The 14,976-nt window shown below is 43.6% G+C and overlaps 1 protein-coding gene across 5 annotated transcripts in view; it reads right to left on the bottom strand.

Moving 5' to 3' along the window:
• The window catches only part of reep6 (receptor accessory protein 6), a 147,202-nt gene that overhangs the window by 130,768 nt on the left and 1,458 nt on the right, over positions 1-14,976 (bottom strand). Inside the window, exon 1 of one of the 5 annotated variants that reach the window (XM_079673193.1) lies at positions 9,154-9,277. The exons of 3 other annotated variants lie outside the window; for them this stretch is intronic. In XM_079673193.1, the coding sequence (XP_079529319.1) occupies positions 9,154-9,184 (31 nt within the window). In that variant the 5' untranslated portion in view covers positions 9,185-9,277. Of the gene's footprint in view, positions 1-9,096; positions 9,278-14,976 lie in introns of those variants that run through there. One more of the 5 variants, XM_079673192.1, reaches the window with a different exon arrangement.

Below are 14,976 nucleotides of genomic sequence, written 5' to 3'. Positions count from 1 at the left end.
TGCACAGCGTTTGGAGGCAGGACCAAACCATTACATGTAAATAGAGGGGGGTGTTCGATGCTTTGGATAATTAACTTTTGGAAGAAAATAAGTTAAATGAATCATACGTTTAGTGAGTACATTATCAATATGACGTTATATTAATGTTAATTATTGATGATTGATGAAAGGTGATTTAATTTTTTTTTCTTAATGTTCTAACATTTTTTGGGGCCCGTCAGTCACGGGCCCTTAGAATCATCCTAACTTTTCACCCCCTTACGGCGCCCCTGCCAATGCATACAATGTCATTCCCCTCCCCCACCTGGGTCAGTCTGACCACCTCTCACTGTTCCTTTACTCCACATACACACCACTCATCAAACATCAATACCTGTCAAGGTATGGCCTGAGGAGGCAGACTCTATGCTACAGGAAAAGTTTCAACACACAGCCTGGAGTGTGTTTGCCACCCAGGCCACCTTGGATTCCCATACAGACATTGACCACTATGCCTCCTCCGTACTGGACTACATCAGCACCACCATCAACAGTGTCACCACTCTGAAGCAGATAACAACGTACCCAAACCAGAAGCCGTGGATAAATAAAGAAGTTTGCCAACTACTGAAAGCACGAAACAACGCCTTCAGATCAGGTGACGAACGGGCTTACAGTTTATCCAGGGCTCACCTAAAGTAGGGCATTAGGAAGGCCAAGCACTGCTACAAACTGAGGATTGAGGAGCAATTCAATAACCCCGACCCCCAAAGAATGTGGCAGGGCATTCAGGCCATCACTGACTACAAACCCACCACCCCCTCTCTTCCGTCAAACGACGTCTCCTTCCTCAACGAGCTGAATCATTTCTATGCTCGCTTTGACAGGGACAACCAGGAGACAGCCACTAAGGCTGTTCCCCCTACAGACCACCAGCCCCTCACACTCTCACCTTCTGACGTCTTCACCACACTGAGCAGGATTAATGCATGCAAGGCTGCTGGACCCGATGTCGCGCATGGCGACTGAAAGTTATTCTAGAACCCTGAAGGCAAGAGAGACTGAAAAGAGTCAAGGGAAGCTTATAAAAGTTAACAGCATTTAATTACACAAAAGATGCGGTGGTGTACAAAATGAAATGTGCGAGTGGAGGCGCTCTCCAACATCCGACCGGTCAGTTCAGGTCAGGGGGTCGAAGAGATCAATTCTTGGCTTGCTCTTCCTGTTGTCATCTGAGGTCTTCTCCTATTGGCCGGCGTTGTCGGGGGGCGGGTCCAATGCAATTCCTGCCTTTTTCTGTAGCTAAATTGCATCATTCTGGCGTCTGTGGTTATTTAAACATTCCCTGCTACACATTATTCAGCGTCAATAAATGAGTGCTAATCCCAGTGTGCTCAGTGTACAACATCACATGTCATTTCACCTTGGTTCAAGGTTTGAAATCGTATGATTCCGCCAGATGCTAAATGCTAACCGGAAGTGACGAATTTTCAGAATAAAAGTGTTAAGCTAATAGTGAGAACTTTCGGTTTTTCAGAATAAAACTGATTTAAATCAAATAGTGTATTTAATTCAAATTACGCCATATCAACATTGATTTTAATTTCTAACACAACCCATAATTCCTTGACAACTCCTGCATTCCTCCAGAGACCAGTTTCCCAAACTCAAAGTTTTGCAACCATGACAGAGTGTGGTTGCTCCACAAGTTGTATCCGAGCCAAACTGCATTTGAAGCAGTATGTATAAAAAATAATGTGTCCAATAATACTCCTTATAATGCGGGTCCACTCCCCTGACAACTGCCCTTGCATTTCTCCAGAGTTTGGGAAGAACCATGCTGGGGGTTCTCCGGGCAACAAAACGTATCCGAGCCAGAGTGCACATGGAGCGGATGAATTACTCCATGAAGTTACGCAGCTGTTTTTTTTCTGAGTCCTCTCAAAAACGGGGTTTCTGATTTTGTGCAGACAGCAGTCTGGAAAAGATGAATACATTTTTTTGACAGAGAGAGGGGTCTCAATTCCCCTCTCCGTTGCAAGTTGCAACGGGGGGGTGCAAAAGTCTCCGGGGCTTCGGCCCGAAGCGCCGAAGGGTTGAGCTTAGTTTAGCCCCCTCCTCCGTTGGCACAAAAAAATCAAGAACTTCATTTTTGATTATTTTAAGATATAATTGACCGTTTTCTTTGATTTTTTCTTCTTTCCACGGGTGAGGGCGCATGGCAGGCCGCCTATGAGCTCCCAAATTCGGCCTGGAACTTCCAGGATTTGTGGGATAAGCTCCATAAACTGACAAAGTCATCCCAAAATGTCACTTTTATAGCCCAAAGATATATAATACAAATACATTAAAATAGTAAAACGTACAATTGTGCTCCGCATTACCCAGAATTTGATTTATATAGCCCCATAAAAGTGATTAAAAATCATTTTCGTGGGAAAAAGTGTTAAAACACCTGATTAAAGCATATGCAGGACCCCAGTGAGCTCCAGACTATGTGCATTGTGTTAAGGAACCATATTAATGATAGCATCAATCATTTAAATGCAAAGATAATGATTAAAAATCATTTTTAGGGGGAAAACTGTGGATCTGTCCATTTCGTTAACAATCTGATAGCCAAATGGAGAAGCCTGATTGAAGCATATGCAGGACCCCAGTGCGAGCTCCAGACTATGTGCATTGTGTAAGGAAACCCTATGAATGGTGGATATGAGTGTATACATGTTTTAAATAGTAGGATACCTCCAGGGCGCATCACCACATTTTACAAGCCAGGGAAGGTGCATGAATCCTGGGTAAACATTGTTTAATTGTTTAAGTGTTTTTAAATGTGTGGAACAGTGTTTTGTCACTTTCAAAACTCTCCTGTCATTGAACGGAGAAATTGGGTCGATGTTGTATTCAATCTGGACATTAACATTCCAGTGAGACGAAGTACGTACATTGACCGGAGTGATCCCATGTTAATTTTGTCTAAAAACCGGAACATTCCCTAACCCGCTAAAAAGAGAACCAGCGTCGTAGGACCGGAAAGCCCCAGTTTTCCCTGAAGTTAGCCCACTTCGCGAAAATCCTGCTTCGTAGTACAGGCCTCTGGAGGCACAACAAGTTTCTCTGAAAACTAATGATCATTCTTTGAAGGAGAGCTACCTCCAATGTCCTCTCTCCACCAACACACTTTTGCAGCTCTAGTAGAAAAGACATTAAAGAAAAAACATAAATTGAAGATACAGATTGTCTGATACATGACTTTATTTGTGTTATATATCATTGCCCTGTTAAAGTGTTATATACTAAAGATTCAAAGGTTTATTTTCATAACATATACACAACTATGTTGACATTTTGTAATGTATAAAAAACTTAGATCTTAGTTCAATTACAAGAAATAAAAAAATTAATATAGGACCAGGGTGGAGGATGTGATGTAGTCTGTAAGCAGGCAGCAGCTGGTCTAATTTGACGAAGGGAGGGCGTGAAGTCTCTATCCTGTCGATCACACCATACAGCTCGTCCAGTACGGGCAGTGGAACATACACTGCTGTAAGCACAACCAATAAAAAGGCAGATAAAAAGGCCGGCATCCGATCATGAGGTGCTCTAAATGAGTGGAACAGTCCGAATAAATAATCCCCACATCTGTGCACCAGTTATTGTTCACCATAAAGTACACACCGTGAGTTAACAGTCTGGTCCTGGTGAAAAATAGAAAAATCCGTTAGGGGGGAATAAGCGGAGTCCGAGACTCAAGTCTCCTTGTGGGAAAAATCATGTTCAATCAGTGAACTGTACGCCTTAGATTTGTCCATTCATCTTCTCCCGCTTATCCGTGGTAGGTCGCAGAGGTAACAGTTCAAGCAGAGAGCCCCAAACTTCCCTTTCTCTGGCCACATCAACCAGCTCTGACTGGGGGATTCCAAGGCGTTCCAGGGTCAGCGAAGAGATATAATCCCTCCACCTGGTCCTAGGTCTACCCCTCGGTCTCTTCCCAGCTGGACGTGCCTGGAACACCTTCCTAGGGAGGCGCCCAGGTGGCATCCTTACTAGGTGCCCGAACCACCTCAACTGGCTCCTTTCAATGCAAAGGAGGAGCGGTTCGACTCCGAGTCCCTCCCGGATGACCAAACTTCTCACCTTATCCCTAAGGGAGACGCCAGCCACCCTGCGGAGAAAATCGATCTCGGCCGCTTGTATCCACAATCTCGTTCTTTCGGTCATGACCCGTCCTTCATGACCATAGGTGAGGGTAGGATGAAAATGGCCCGGTAGACAGAGAGCTTTGCCTTCTGGCTCAGCTCCCTTTTCGTCACAACGGTGCGTTAAAGCAACTGCAGTACCGCTCCCACTGCTCCGATTCTCCGGCCCATCTCACGCTCCATTGTTCCCTCACTCGAGAACAAGACCCCGAGATACTTGAACTCCTTCACTTGGGGTAAGGACTCATTCCCTACTTGGAGTGGACAGTCCATCGGTTTCCTGCTGAGAACCATGGCCTCAGAGTTGGAGGTGCTGATCCTCATCACAGCCGCTTCACACTCGGCTGCGAACCGATCCATTGAGTACTGAAGGTCGCAGACCGATGAAGCCATTAGAACCACATCATCTGCAAAAAGCAGTGGTGCAATCCTTAGCCTGAAATCCTATCCATGAATATTACAAACAGGATTGGTGACAAAGCGCAGCCCTGGCGGAGGCCAACCCTCACCGGAAATGGGTCCGACTTACTGCCGAGGACCCGGTCACAGCTCTCGCTTTGGGAGTACAGAGATTGGATGGCCCTGAGTAGAGACCCCCTCACCCCATACTCCTGCAGCACCTCCCACAGTAACTCCCTGAGTTAGTAGTGTGATGCCTCTGTAATTGGCACACACCCTCTGACCCCCCTTTTTGAAAAGGGGAACCACCACCCTGGTCTGCCACTCCTTCGGTACTGTTTCCGACTTCCAGGCAACGTTGATGAGACGTGTCAGCCATGACAGTCCCTCAACACCCAGAGCCTTCAGCATTTCTGGGCAGATCTCATCCACCCCCGGGGTTTTGCCACTTTGGAGTGGTTTGACGACCTCAGTGACCTCCCCCAGGGAGATTGGTGTTTATTCCCCGTCATCCTCCAGCTCTGCCTCTAACATAGAGGGTGGAGTTGTCGGGTTCAGGAGTTCCTCAAAGTGTTCCTTCCAATGCCCTAACACTCCATCAGTTGAGGTCAACAGCGTCCCATCCTTACTGTACACAGCTTGGATGGTTCCCTGCTTTCCCCTCCTGAGGTGTCGGACAGTTTTCCAGAACAACTACGGTGCCGCCCGAAAGTCCTTCTCCATGGCTTTTCCGAACTTCTCCCAGACCCGCTGCTTTGCCACGGCTGAGTCTGCTGCCCTTCAGGCTTGTCGGTACTTTGCAACTGCCTCGGGACTCCCCTGGGACAACATATCCCGGAAGGCCTCATTCTTCAGTTTGACCGCTTCATTGACCACCAGTGTCCACCAGGAGGTTTGAGGGTTACCACTCCTTGAGGCACCTAAGACCTTGAGACCACAGCTCCCAGCCGCGGCTTCGGCAATATAGGCTTTGAACACCACTCACTCTGGTTCAATGTCCCCAGCCTCCACAGGGATGCCCGAAAAGCTACGCCGGAGGTGTGAGTTGAAGGCCTCCTGGACTTGGGACTCCTTCAGACGTTCCCAGTTCACCTACACTACACGTTTGGGCTTACCAGGTCTGTCCAGAGGCTGCCCCCACCACTCAACCCAACTCAACACCAAATGGTGATCAGTTGACAACTCCGCCCCTCTCTTTACCCGAGTGTCCAAAACATACGGCCTCAGGTCCGATGATACGATAACAAAATCGATCATGGACCTTCTCCCTAGGGTGTTCTGGTACCACGTATACTTATGAGTAGGGATGGGTATCGAGAACCGGTACTAAGTCAGTACCGGTAGCCGATTGGACGTATCGGTATACCGTTAAGCCACTGGACAAGCGGTGCTGCTATCGGCAGTGCTTGAATTGGGCCGGTACTCACCGGTACGCAGTACCGGCACTTCTGATTTTTACCCATGTGGTACCGGCACTTCTTACTGAGTACCGGCACCTTGCCGGTACTCAGTAAAATGCCGGTACTCAGCCGCCGGCAATATACGTATATATTGTAAACGCAACGCAGCGCAAATGTGGGTCTGACTCTGCCTCACAGAGGGTGACTGGCTGTCTACATGACGTGGCCTGCCGACATTGCCACTTTCATACAGATCATACTAATGCCCTCGATTGTTCTCTGTGTGTCATTCAAGCTCGGGAGGGTGTGTGTTGGTGTATGTGTGGCGCGAGCAAGCGAGAAAGTGGCGCACCGGTTACATGTATTGTTGTTAGCATCTGGTGCTAGCTAGCTGCGCTAACGGATATAAGGAGCTTTTTCAACAACAAGGTGAAGGGAGAGTCCTTTGCTGTCAGACTGAGAGGCTGACAGACTGAGAGGCTGATTACCTCTGGTGAGGTAAATTACTCTCTGAGTCTTTAGATAGTTAACTTAGTTTAAGTTATCTCAGTGGGTCTCAAACGGTTCGGTCACCATTTATGTAAACACATATTTCCATTTGAGGGGGTAGTGATTAGTAAATGCATGAATAATACAAACAAAATGTTAACTAGGTGAAAAAAGGTAAGATAAACTTGTTGAGAGCTAAAACTAGTCTTTGCTGTTGCCTCAAAGAGGAGCAGGGGGGAGAGGAGGGAGACAGGAGAGGCCGATTCAGGAGCCCAGACACACTCACAACTATAAATGAACCAAAAACAAATAAATAAACAAGTTTCAATGTTTTTTCATATTGGATATTGGGGTATAGTCTCTTTATTTCCCCCTCAAAATGCACCAGATTGATGCATTTAAGTCCAACATTTAAAAAAAAATCTTACCGGGGGAGCATGCCCCCGGACCCCATAGGATTTGAGGCCCGGCTCCACTGTTCCCAAATAGATTTGCAATTTTTTTTAAATAGTAACCCATCTCCATATGTTTCTTTTTGGGTAGTAGATTTAAACTAGAGGGCTATCACTTTGTGCAGCGACGCTATTGACAAATAAATCCAGCAAAATGGCACAAAAAACTGGTAGTGGCCTCAGGGACGAGGAGTCATTTAACCAGCCAGTAGGAGTCAAGCTTTACTTTCTTTTATATCCATAAAGAAAAAGTAAATCTGTTTACAGTTGTTTCATTATGGATGTTGAGAGGTATCCATATATCTCTTCATTTTTCTCTCAAATTGCACCAGATTGATGCATCTAACTTCAATATTTAAAAAAAAATGTTCCCGGGGGAGCATGCCCCCCGGGAACATGACTAGACTAGAGGGTGTCAGGTCCACACCCCACTTATAAAAATAGCACTTTACCACTGCACCCCCTCTAATCTCAGATGCACCCTGAGTCATTTTGTTTAAGTACAGTGAGCCTTTCTAAAATATACAGTAAAGAGACAAACCCACCAGCATTATAGGATATACTATGACTTTTTGCCAAATACTTGTTGCTGATTTAGAGTACTGGCACCTTTTTTATTCCAATTCAAGCACTGGCTATCGGTATCTGATTGGCCACTGTGAATGCCACTCGTCATCTCTCCTAACAGCGCTCTTTTTAATGTGAGACTCCCGGGGCAGACGCAACATCTTGCAAGAAACAGCGTCTCAAGGCTTCTTAACAACCTATTAATGATGCATACCCACTTAACGGGAAGAAACTCAGCTAACTGACAATACTCTACCAACCACCCTGGTCCCTCAGATCCACCTCAGCCGGTTTGCTTTCAATCCCCAAGGCCAAACTCCGGAGCTTCGGAGACAGAGCCTTCTCTGTGGCAGCCCCGAAGCTCTGGAACTCCCTCCCCCAAGACCTCCGTGAGTCTGATTCCCTCACCCTGTTCCAGTCCCGTCTCAAAACCCACCTCTTCAACTCTGCTTATCCTTAAACCCGCCCCTTCCCCCTCTGAACCAACATCCTCCTGACTGCTTTTCTGTTTTTGTTTTGTTTTTGTTTTTGTTCTTGTTTTGTTTGTCGACCTTACGCGTAATGTAAAGCGTCTTTGGGTCTAGAAAAGCGCTATATAAATCCCATTTATTATTATTATTATTATTATTAATATTAACTATTTTTACCTACACAGAACAGAAGTCCAATACCAAGTCTAAATCAACACTAACGGCTACTTTCGCACATAACTGGCAAAAACGATACTTTCTCCGTCATTTTATCTGCACAAACAACATATCACATAAAAGCTGAGATTCCACAGATTCCATTGGTATGAGTCTCATCACTGTACGACAAAACTCACTGAACTACAAGCCAGGAAAGATCAAGAAAACAACTTCACTTTACGTAGCCATGATGATAATTATGTCTTACCTTTGCTGTTTTGTGATCAAAAGTTGTGTTCAAGGTGCATAAAAACGCTGCTGAAGGTTAATCCAATGTCTCTGTGTAACTTTGAAGTGATTATTATTCATAATTTTAATGATGGATTATCAGTAAAATTATGAATAATAAACGGATTATAATGGTTAGCCGACCGGAGCTTTCGGTTTAGGAGGTGCGCACGCAGCGTCTCGTTTTAACTGAACAATGGTCATGTTTACATGGATTTATGAACTGCCCCTAATAACCGCCCCCCTTCCAGAGACACACTGTCAAACACACTCATAGCTGCTTGGTATGACATTGAAAAAGTTACATTAAATAATAAATAAAAATTAATTACAATAAAATGACTGTTGTTTAATCTTCACATCTTGTATTCATGTTTACAATTTAGAGCACCAAATTATTGAAAAGTATCGATAAGAGTATCGAAAAATACCGGTATCGATAAGCAGTATCGGTATCGATAAAATCCTAACGATACCCATCCCTACTTATGAGCATCCTTATGTTCGAACATGGTGTTTGTTATGGCCTTAGATTTGTGTATAATGTAATACAAAAGATAATTAATAATACAACTGAACTGAGTATCATACTGTCTATAGAGTAACAAATGCAAGCATTGTTTCCTTTGATAATTAGAGGAATGATTGACCAACACAATCCATGAGGATTCTAACACAGCTGATATTCACTGACCTGGGTGCGTCAGTGAGCGCAGCAGGCAGAGAGGTAGTTGTATAAAAAGTGTCCTACCTCTGATCAGCTTATGTGGCCGTTCACACATGGCGGCCGCTCTGCTCTGCTTCTGTCTCTGAGGATTATCTTCTTTAACATTACTGCAGCAGGGTGCAGAGAGAGGATGGGGTCAGTGTGCACCAGGCACCACAGTGACATCATGCAGTGTGCTACTGATCCACTGTATGAGCATCAGAAGGGTATGAATAGACTGCTGTTCACCGCTCAGTAAATGTCTCCCAATGAATACTGCACCTATACAATATTTGTATTTGTCTGATTCCTTAAAACTTCGACCTCTCTGCCCCCAGCTGTTCCTGATAAATCGAGAGCAGGATAAAAACCTTTGCAGGGTTCATATGTTTACTATATGAAGTTAAAATTTGAATTCAACAAATATCACTTCTTTTAAATCCAGGCCTAAAACTGCATTTGATCCTAATTTTCTTACATTTCGGACTTTACTTTATGTTTGACACTGCATTGTTCCTGTCACTTTCTATTCTACTATTCAATTTAATTTTAACAGATTTGTATCTTCTATTGATTTTTTGTGTATTCATTGTATTCATTTTCCTGATGCCTGTCCGTCTTTTGTAAAGTACTTTGAATTGCCTTGTTACTTTAAAAATACACTCTAATGAAGATAATTTATAAAGGAGAGAAGTACTATTTGCTATGTAAAGATATAATGGAGTAATGTAATCCCATTAATTAATGGGTGTCTCTTCCCCCACCCTTCCGCAGGCCTTAATGTGCTGCAAAACCATAACTATCAGAACGTAAGGAGGCTGAGAAGCTCCACAGAGCTGCATGTTGACAATCAAAAAACAAAATATGTACACACCTCCTGTAGCTACTTGAGGTTTCTTAGCAGATCCACTGCACCCTCTCAGGCCTGAAAATGCTATTTTACTTTCAGGATGCAGGTATGTTGGCCCGGCTCCAGGATGAAATGACTGAGGGGGCTGTTAAAAAATCAGAGGGGGCGATCTTTTTTTCACAACAACAAAAAATACTGGCAATGTAATGAATTGACACACCAAGCTTTTTTCCTTCTCCCTGCTCTACAATCTCTTTGCTTCTTTATTTTTATTCTGGATTTACCCCTCTCATTCTGTTCTTTTCCTCTGATCTTTAATAACAGATAGTAGATAGTTGATAGATAGATGTCTGCACTTTGGTTAACAGACTAACATTGATTTCCTCAATTTATAAATGGACAGGCTCTGTAATTATACCATAACCTTTTTTCCTCTATTCCTTAACTCGTCTTCCTATACAGATTTACTTACTTACTACCTACTCTAGTCAGGTCAGGATTAAAGAAAAATTATTTCCAGGATTGAATGTTCAAATCAAGGCCTAAAACCTGGCCTTTCATAAGAAAGTGACTAATATATAAACCAAATGTAATATTGGATAAAATACTACACCAAATGGACAGACACAGATTAAAAATACAAATAAAGTCCCCTGGTTTGTCTCGAGAGCAGGCCTATTCAAATGGCGGCCCGCGGGCCAGATGCGGCCCAGAACCAACTCCTGAGTGGCCCAGCCTCCCGTAGCCAAATTCCTACACGAGTACAGACCATGAACGCAACACTCCACGTTGCATACGGTTGCATAGAAACCACCAAACCACAACGCAGCACGTTTTTTGAAAGTGCATCTAGTGATGCTAGTAACGATGGTCCTATGATAGCAACTCTAAAACATGTCTCTCTCAACTCTGAAGCGTAAACAGAGACAAAACGGTCATTGATCTTGTGGAGCAGATCCAAGTCAAGCTGGACCTTTTCGCGACCGACTTGAGGCACGGGTTGGATGCTGCATTTTCCGACGCTCCCCAAACACATCACATCTCCGGCACAAATCACGGATGTGATGACAGATTTCATTGCGAGGTTGAAAGAGAACTTTGCCGGTCGATTGGATGGACTTGCTCTGCCCACAGAGGTGATGATGGGCTTTGCCAGAGACCCCTTCACTGTTGCAATAGAGGGGGACGTATCAACCAGAGCAAAGGAAGTTGTCCCCTGCATCGACAAGGGGAAATATACACTGGAACTTATTGACATGCACTCATCCGTAACCATGGCACAAGCGCAGCGCACTAACGGGCCAGCGAAGTTTTGGAGTGATGTCAAAAAACAGCAGTTCCCTAACGTTCAGAAAGTAGCGATCTGTGTGCTCAGTATGTTTGGATCAACATACACATGTGAATCAAGCTTTTCACACATGAACTCAATCAAAAGTAGCACTCGCTGCTCCCTGACTGACAGCACTCTCCACCAATGTCTTAGGATTGCATTGACATATGAGCCAAAAATCACTGCTCTTGTTCAAAACAAAAAATGTCCCTTCTCCCATTGAGAAAGTCAGCGATGACAAATCACAAATGAGGTGATAGTAAGCACCTAGTTTACTATAGTAGACGTGTAGTGTAGTATTCATTCATATGTTAGTTACCCTTATCCCTTGTTATGGGTTTGTGCACTGAAGGGTTTGACAGTTCTTTCTGTATTCATTTAAATGCACTTTGTAATGTGTCTGGGTCAAATGTGACCAAAACGTATGATTTTTTTGTTATTACTTGAAAAGTGAAAAAATTGTATTGCCACAGTACTACCTCTTTGTGTTGCATTGGAGCTCTTTAGCTGTTTTTTTTGTATGTGAAGACATTCATTAAGACTGCTATTATTGTATTCAGTAAATGCACTTTGTGATGTGCCTGGTTCAAAAAAGATAACCTGAATATTTGACTTCTAAAGCAAACAAATGTAATGCTACAACTGTGCACTTTTTTCCAGATTCTGTTAAATGAATGCTAATTTGTTGTGTTTTTATGCACTTTTTGACGTACCTTTGTTACAGTAGATGAATAATGAATAAAAATTGCATGTTTTTCAGCGCAGTAATATGTGTTGGTTTAAAATGTGTCACTACCCGCTTTTTACAGGCCGCTGAATGTCTGGCCCAGCTGAATTTTGTAGTTATAAAATCTGACCCGACTGAATGTGTAATTGAATAGTCATGCTCTAGAGCAGGGGTGTCCAAACTTTTTTTCCTGAGGGCCACATACAGAAAAATATACGAAGGACTGGGCCACTCACTAGACGTGAAGTATACTGCCTCACTTCTAATGCACTAATATTGGTAAAATCAATCAAATGCAGATAAATTACGTTTGATAATTGAACATGTTTGAAGAAAAAAAGCCTCCATCACAGCTCTCCATTAGTAGATTTTAATTTTGTTTTTTACAAATAAATAAATAATTGGGCTTGTTAACACATCAACTAATGTTTGTTAAAAAATTCAACTTTAATTGACTGAATTTATTAAGTATTTGGGCTTATTAACACATGAAAACTGTGTGTATATTTTTAACTCACCAGTAATGGGAAGAATGTTGCACTCAGTGGGAGCAGTGATGCTGCGCTTTGGTCTGAAGGATAGCTGGCAGGTCAGGAGTAAGTTTGGTGGTTGAGATGCGAAGGACGTCACAGAGATGGCTGTCGGTCATTCTGGTTCTCAATCTGCTTTTGTTCAGCGTTAACAGAGAAAATGTCTGCTCACAGATGTATGTTGAGCCAAACAGACTCATCATTCGTTTTGCGTGGCGTCTCATCAGAGGAAACTTGGCCTTTTCCAAGCTCCGGTAGAAGTCAGGTAGGGAGAGAAGCTGATGTTGATTCTTCAGAGAATCATCACACTGCATTTCAATCAGTTCTAATTGCAGACTCTCTTCCACTTCTTCTGCATCCATTGAAAACGGAGCCGCAAACAGTGTGATTTTCTTCTCAATGACAGAAAAATCTTGAAAGCGCCGACTGAACTCTGTAATGAGAGATGTGATCACAGACACATATTCTCCCATTTTAGCAGAGAGGGCATCTGGAAACGCGCATTTGATTTCGGTCAGCGTGGGGAAGTGCGCTACATTGAAGTTGCGCAGTTGTGACTCGAAGAGACGGAGCTTCGCACGGAATGCTTTCATGTGCGCATACAGCTGTGATACCAGCTGCTCTTTGCCTTGTAGTCTCTTGTTCAGGGTGTTGAGATGATCAGTGAGATCAACTAAAAAAGCCAGGTCTGCCAACCATAAAGGGTCACTGAGCTCATGCAGAGGTCTGCCCTTTTCTTTCAAAAACGTGTCGATATTTGATCTCAGGGAATAAAACCGCTGCAGCACAGAGCCACGGCTAAGCCAGCGCACATCAGAATGGTAGAGTAGGTCCCCGTATTCAGCATCGACATCAGAGAGGAACGCTTGAAATTCTCTGTGGTAGAGCCCTCGTGCCCGAATTATATTGACAGTTTTCACAACTGTGTTCATCACATCGCCAAGCTGGACTGACTTGGCACAGAGGGCTTCTTGGTGGATGATGCAGTGCATTTTGACAGCCTCCCCTCCGCTCTCTCGCACCTTGGCGCATACCATAGATGCCATTCCTTTGCGCTCGCCTGTCATTGCTGGAGCCCCATCCGTTGTTAGTCCACACAGCTTGTCCCATTTAAGTCCAATCGAGTCAATTGCATCTGACACAGCTTCAAAAATGTCCTTACCAGTTGTTGTCCCCTTTAGACTCCGAAGATCAAGCAGTTCCTCCGTAATGCAAAAATTATCATCAACTCCCCGCAAAAAGATTAACAGCTGTGCAGTGTCCGTGGCATCTGTACTCTCATCACATGCAATCGAGTAAAAATCACAAGCACAAGCTTTATCTGACACTTGCTGCTTTAAGTTAGCCGACAAGTCTTCAATTCGCCGCACAACCGTATTTCTAGACATGCTAACGTTGTTAAAATCCTGCATTTTCTCCGGGCACATTATTCCCACGACTTTAGTGAGGCACTGTTTGATGAAGTCACCGTCTGAGAAAGATTTCCCATGTAGGGCAATGAGTTGAGCTACTTCATAACTGGCTATTGTAGCATTTTCTTGAGCTTTGTTTGCACGGAAAAAAAACTGTTGCTGGGTTAGCAGGCTAGCTGTCATTTGCTTCACCTTCTCTTCCCGCTCGGCGCCAGTGTAGGACGTGAAGGTCTGATGTTTCGTCTCGTAATGTCGTCGTACATTGTACTCTTTCATAACGGCAACCGTTTCATTGCAAATCAAACACACACACTTCCCCTTGGTTTCTATGAAAAAATATTCATTTTTCCACCGAGTCTGAAATTTTCTGCACTCACTTGCGATCTTGCGTCTTTTTGGTTCCGCCATTTCTGGTGACCCTGAGCAAATTTTTTCTTTGATTGCTTGCTTTGTAGGGACGCTGCCTTGTTAAAGACAGTAGCTCCATCTAGTGTTGAAACTAAGAAGTACAATACAGTTAAACGCAAATATTATGTGTGGGCCATAGTCCATTATACTTTTAGACTTTGAAACGGGCCAATTAAAAATGGTTGGCGGGCCGCAGTTGGCCCGCGGGCCGTAGTTTGGACACCTCTGCTCTAGAGTCTAACCACGATGAGAAAAATCAAATCAGTGTTCCAAAATCCGTCACTAGATGTCGCTCATTGTACCAATATGGTTTATATAATACACAACATATTATTATTATTATTATTATTATTATTATTATTATTATTATTATAGTAAAAGGGCTCGCTTTGGCAACAACCTGATCCATACAGGCAGCCCTAAATAATAACAAGTAACCATCATGTGTGGTGCTATGGGTGCTATCTGTAGTTGTCTGTCTTATTTGTTGTTGATTTCCTATTGTTTTCACAGAGCTGTGAAAATGAATGTCTCCCTGGGGCCAATACATCTAAACTAATTGAATATGCAATCCCACACATGACGATTGAGAACATAAATTCGTAACTTAC

Source organism: Notothenia rossii (genome assembly GCF_949606895.1).
Source record: "Notothenia rossii genome assembly, chromosome: 1".
Lineage (NCBI taxonomy): Eukaryota > Metazoa > Chordata > Actinopteri > Perciformes > Nototheniidae > Notothenia > Notothenia rossii.
The sequence above is the reverse complement of the archived record's forward strand: the minus strand, read 5'-3'. Positions and strand labels throughout refer to the sequence as shown.